This window comes from Eschrichtius robustus, chromosome 7 (assembly GCF_028021215.1).
Source record: "Eschrichtius robustus isolate mEscRob2 chromosome 7, mEscRob2.pri, whole genome shotgun sequence".
Lineage (NCBI taxonomy): Eukaryota > Metazoa > Chordata > Mammalia > Artiodactyla > Eschrichtiidae > Eschrichtius > Eschrichtius robustus.
The window spans coordinates 136,873,325-136,878,324 of NC_090830.1; the positions used below are offsets into that span (position 1 = coordinate 136,873,325).

The 5,000-nt window shown below is 49.0% G+C and overlaps 1 protein-coding gene across 15 annotated transcripts in view; it reads right to left on the minus strand.

Moving 5' to 3' along the window:
• EBF3 (EBF transcription factor 3) overlaps positions 1–5,000 on the minus strand; it is a 115,238-nt gene that overhangs the window by 9,242 nt on the left and 100,996 nt on the right. For all 15 annotated transcript variants that reach the window (XM_068549106.1, XM_068549102.1, XM_068549098.1 and 12 more), the window contains exon 11: positions 1,438–1,526. In XM_068549106.1, coding sequence (XP_068405207.1) covers positions 1,438–1,526 — 89 coding nt within the window. The remainder of the gene's footprint in view (positions 1–1,437; positions 1,527–5,000) is intronic.

Consider the following 5,000-nt stretch of genomic DNA (forward strand, 5'->3'; position numbering starts at 1 on the left):
TTCCAGGCCCCGGCTGCACTGGGGGTGGGGGGCTCAGGCCAAGCTGGGCAGGGCCACGCTCCGAATGCCCACTGCCCCCAGGTGAGGAAGGGTGGCTGGGAGGCCACTGCTCACCAGTGAGGGCCCCGAGGGGGACCTGGTCACCTGTGCTGCCAACACCAGCTGATGCAGCTGAGAGGGCTGTCCAGTGGGGCCTTGCAGGAGGGCGGGTGGGGAAGGTGGCCTGGACGCCCCAGAGGGCCCCCGCCTGGGCATCCTTCCCGAGGTCACCCGGCCTCAAACCCAGTGTTTACATGGGATGCCAAGCACACGGGGCCTCCTGTTCATGGGGGTGGCCAGCCCCGCACAGCCGCGCCTGGACTGAGGCTGGCGGTGAAGCCCCCTGGGTGACGACGTGGCAGCCCTCGGGTCTTCCTTGGGGGAGCGCACCCTCAGGAACAGAACCCCTCCGTGAGCTGCTCTGCGCTTGAAAAACATCCTTCCCTGGCCACCAAGATCCTAACCGTGAATACCTGACATCCCTCGCTAGCATGTTCACAAATTAAAAAGGAGTCTAATGATATTGCTTATGTTCATGCTGAGCATTAAAAAGGTAATGTCTAAAAGGTTTTACTGTGTTAATAAAACTCGGAGGTGGTCAAGACTTGGGAGAACACGGGGGTGGAATATAAAATAATCAGTCATAATGTTATGACTTCATTTTTCATTTTGCGTTTTTCAACTTGGCCTTGAAAATCAGAGAAGGCTTCTAAAGAGAGAAAGAGACAAAATTATATCAAAGGAGAGGGAAAATTATAAGCCTGACTTATCTTTAATGTTATACATCAAAATGAAATTCCTGTGATATGTGGCGTGTGCATAAACAACAGGGCAACGTTTGTCTTTGTTGAATTTAAATGAAAAGTCCCTCTAGATATTAATATGGGGACTTCATTTGTTAGCCTGCTAAGTCAGGGACTTATAACAAAAGCTTTGTAAACAAAAGATTAAACTGAATCGAGCTTTAGAAAATGAAAGGAAAACAAGAGTCAAGTAATCACAGATCAGACTGGGGCTGCTTAGATTGAAATCAGCGCGGGCTACTGGAGTGGAAAATGTTTAATTGAACTATTTCATTACGCGGAAGTTTACGTCCCCCTTGCAGAATCCAAAATATGTGTATCAGAGAAGCCTTTCTTTTCCTCCTTTAAAAAACAGGGGACCGCAGAGATGAAACGCAAGACTGGAGACGGTGCGGCCCCTCCTGCCACCCTTTGCCCACCTCTGAACCGCGCCAGGGGCGGGCCGGGGCGGCTCCCACACCTGTCGGCCGGGCCGTGGGCCAGGGTTTGGGGCATCTGGAAGCCCCCCCTTCCCAGAGCACCTGCTGCCCCCAAACCGGAACCAGCCCGGTGGCGGCCCCCCCGCGGACAGGGCGCCACTTGCCCTTTTACTAACCTTGGGTAACCTTTCGGGATCACCCGGATGTCTTGGGATCACTTTCTGCAACCTCTGAAAGCCGTAATCTATGGTTGGTTCATTAAGGGCTGTAACAGGACACAGAAATGCAGGTCAGGTTAATTACTTTTATGCCATCCATTACTCGTTTATTGCACGCTTACAAATAAGTGTGTGATTCTCCTGTTCTGACGCTCTTGAAGGCAAGCACCCCTGAAAGCTAGCTCTGTCCTAAGGAGTAGGTTTCCCCCTTTCTTTTGCACATAAAAGCAATGATTATTTCTAATCTATAATTAGACTGGAGGAAAGTCAAAGGGTTACTCAATATATTGTAAAAATGGGAGAGCAGTCAGAAAGTTGCAGGTCTCGGGGCCATATACAGCCATCACCATGGTCGCCATCGCTGTCTACATTACACAGGGCCTTCCACACCGGCGGGGGATTTATGGGAAACTGGCAATTATGACACATGTCCAGCTATTGCTAGCTTCAGATTTATCCCTGTGGTCCTTTTCTGTCTAGCATATTGCCTGAGCACAAACTAGGCAGGGGGAGCACTTATTCTCGCAAAGCTTTAATAATCTGTGAATGGCTGACTACAAACTGATGTAGGGCACTATCATTCCACCAGCCTCACGAAATTGCTGGCCACAAATAGTAATTAATCTTTTTATCCCTCAAATTGTAATTTTGACTATGAACTGTGCGCGGCCATAAATCAGCGGCACGCGCGCTGTGTACAGTGCATGAATCACGGCCGGGGCTCCGTCCGACTGCAGCCTCTGTGTTTAACAAGCTTTATAAGGAGCCATTGGGCTTTATTATGGCTCTGCCTGACTCCAACAAAAACTGAGCCCGGAGGCCCGGGGACGCGAGTTAAGATGAAAATACTTATTAGAGTACATTACTTCTTGATGTAGATATCGTTTTCCGTGGAGTAACGCCACGGTGCATGGCGCGACATAAATCAGGGGGTTTTCTGAGACTAATAAGACCTGCCGCCATCTATTCATTACTCAGCCCGCAATTTGGGCCATCACTCATTAGTCAGCACGTAATTTGATGATTAACACCACCCAACTCAGCAGGTCTGCGGAGCGCCGGGAACACAAAGGCTACAGCTTCAAGGAGCAAGGTTAGAGGCTGCCTTTGAAAGTGCTTTCCGGAATAATTGGTCACCGTTATCCTCGAGTGCTCGGGCTGCTGGTGTCAACACCCACAGCGGGTCTCGTAAGCGCCGCCGGAAGACTTGCACGTACACTCGATAACGCACCCGAAAGTTGAGGACCACAATACGATCTGACATTCCATCATACATGCCGGAGACAAAGGTCCGCACAGGAATGTGAAGTAAGACATTTTCTTGTTAATAAAGCATTGATCCGACATATTGATTTTACATGACATGGCTTCTGCTGCGATTTTGCCCTCCTTTTCCTTTGCAAACAGTAAAGCTCTTCAAAATGCCTCGGCGTATGTGACACGGCAAAATTTCTAACTCTCTGTGATGTAAATTCTATATGTGTAAAACCACTTCATAATCAAACCATTAATCATCAGAAGCTGTCAGCGGTGACTTGGGGGACAATTTGTCATGTCTCTGCCTGGCCGGGACAAGGGTGTCAGGCGAAAGTGCAGTGCGGGGAGCGGGGTGGATGGGCCTCACCCAGCAACTTGGCCCAAAAAAGGATTCGGTGAAGTCTTACGTTTCTTGACTGGGGAACAAAAAAGGTGGCCCACTGTGCATCCCTAACACGCCAGGTTTCTCCTCTCCCCCAGCTAATCGCCATGACTGTTTGACTTAATGAATCGGCCTGATGAAAGGTGATCAGAAAAGATAGATGGGCGGCCGCTATTGATTTCATGCAAATGCCCTGACAGGTGATAGACGCTTTAATGCAAGCTTTCAGAAGCTTTATGACTTGTAATAACCATACACTCTCATTCTGGGGGAGACATTCCCGATGTTTCAGTTGAATTGACATTCTCCTTCTAGGACCAAAAAGATCTTAAAGCAGTAGAAAAAACACGAGGGTGCCGTTCACCTCCCGCTTCAGCCCAAAGAGCGTTTACGTCTCGAGCGCACTGCCAAGAACGAGGTCGGACGTTCGGAAGATGACATGCCATCCTACGACTGTAGGTCTCGCCGTGCTGGACACAGCGAGGGGGGCAGGGGGCGGGCGCCACTGCTGCGGCTGGAAATCCCACCGGGGGCTCCGCTATGGTAGCCCAACGGATTTACGCGGAAGAATGAGAAGAAGGGGCCCTTGTCTTCAAACTACAGGAGCAGAGACACATGTTCTGGGTTCTGGCAGGTGCGGGGGCTTTGATCACTGAGGGTGGGACGGCCCACCTCTGCGCCTCCGAGAGCAGCTGCCGTCCGCGGGGCCGACCGGCGGCCTTCCGAGGGCCACACCCCACAGAACCCTCCGCCCCGTGCCGGGCAAGACAGGGAGTCGCCCAGACTTGGCTGGCAAATTCTACAACTGGAGGAGAAAGCAGAAGCCCTTTCGTGCACATCTGATAAATCCTCCGCGTGTGGAGTGTACAGGGAGGGCCCGGCCGAGCCAGGCCACGGCTCTGCACGTCCAGTCACAGAGCACCGAGCCAGGCCAATCAATACCACTTTCCTGTTTTAGAACTGGGTAATTATGAGGGGGAGAGATTGCCTGACCTTTCACCTGCACTGCATTACTTTGCTGATATTAAGATAAATTGCCTGATTTTGGGTAAACATATGCTGCGATTCAAGCTGTCAGCACTGGTTTGCTCAGGGATAATTTGTATTGATCTCCCAGCTTCTGCCCAATTTTGCTTACTGACCTCGTGGATAATTAGAGAAGGAGCCTTGGGTGAGCTCAAGTCGGGACAAAGAAGAAATATGAAGAAGAATAAAGCAGATTTGTTTTATGTTAATATTTGTAGGTCCTCCTCCGGCCCTCACATCTGTCAGCATCAGGAGAGCCGTAAATTAATGGACTTGGTTCCTGAGCACTTTATTCCCAGGAATTATTTAGCAGCGTGCTTAGTCTCTGAACATGTGTCACTGGGTTAAATTAATTTAAACTCTGCCTTAAACACAACAAAAACAAATGTTATTTTCCGCTGAAGGGGAAAAAACCAAGACATTTCTCAAAATGTTTTATAAGCGTCCACCCTTCTGCAGGGATTTCCACCGATCTGCGTCGGAGAGGGTGAGTTTTATAATAAACCGCCCCCCCGCCCCCACAAAAAAAAAGTAATTAGTGCCCGTTATTTGTTCTGAATTCAAATCTTGCTACGATGGGCCGCTACCTATAAAAGAGATGACTGCAGGCACAAAATTATATCATTTAAGACATGTCAGATTATAAGGCTGTTGTATCAAAAGTCATAAAACAAATGTCCCTTGTGAAATATCTCTTTATTAACCGTGCCATAAGATATTAACATTCCTCATTTAGTGGAGGGCCTTTTATCTGTTTCAAATACATTATTCGTCCTTTTAGAGATAAACTGTATTAATATCCATTTGAGTAGGCTACCGTGGCCTAATGCATAGTAATTTTTGTTGGAGAGCTTTT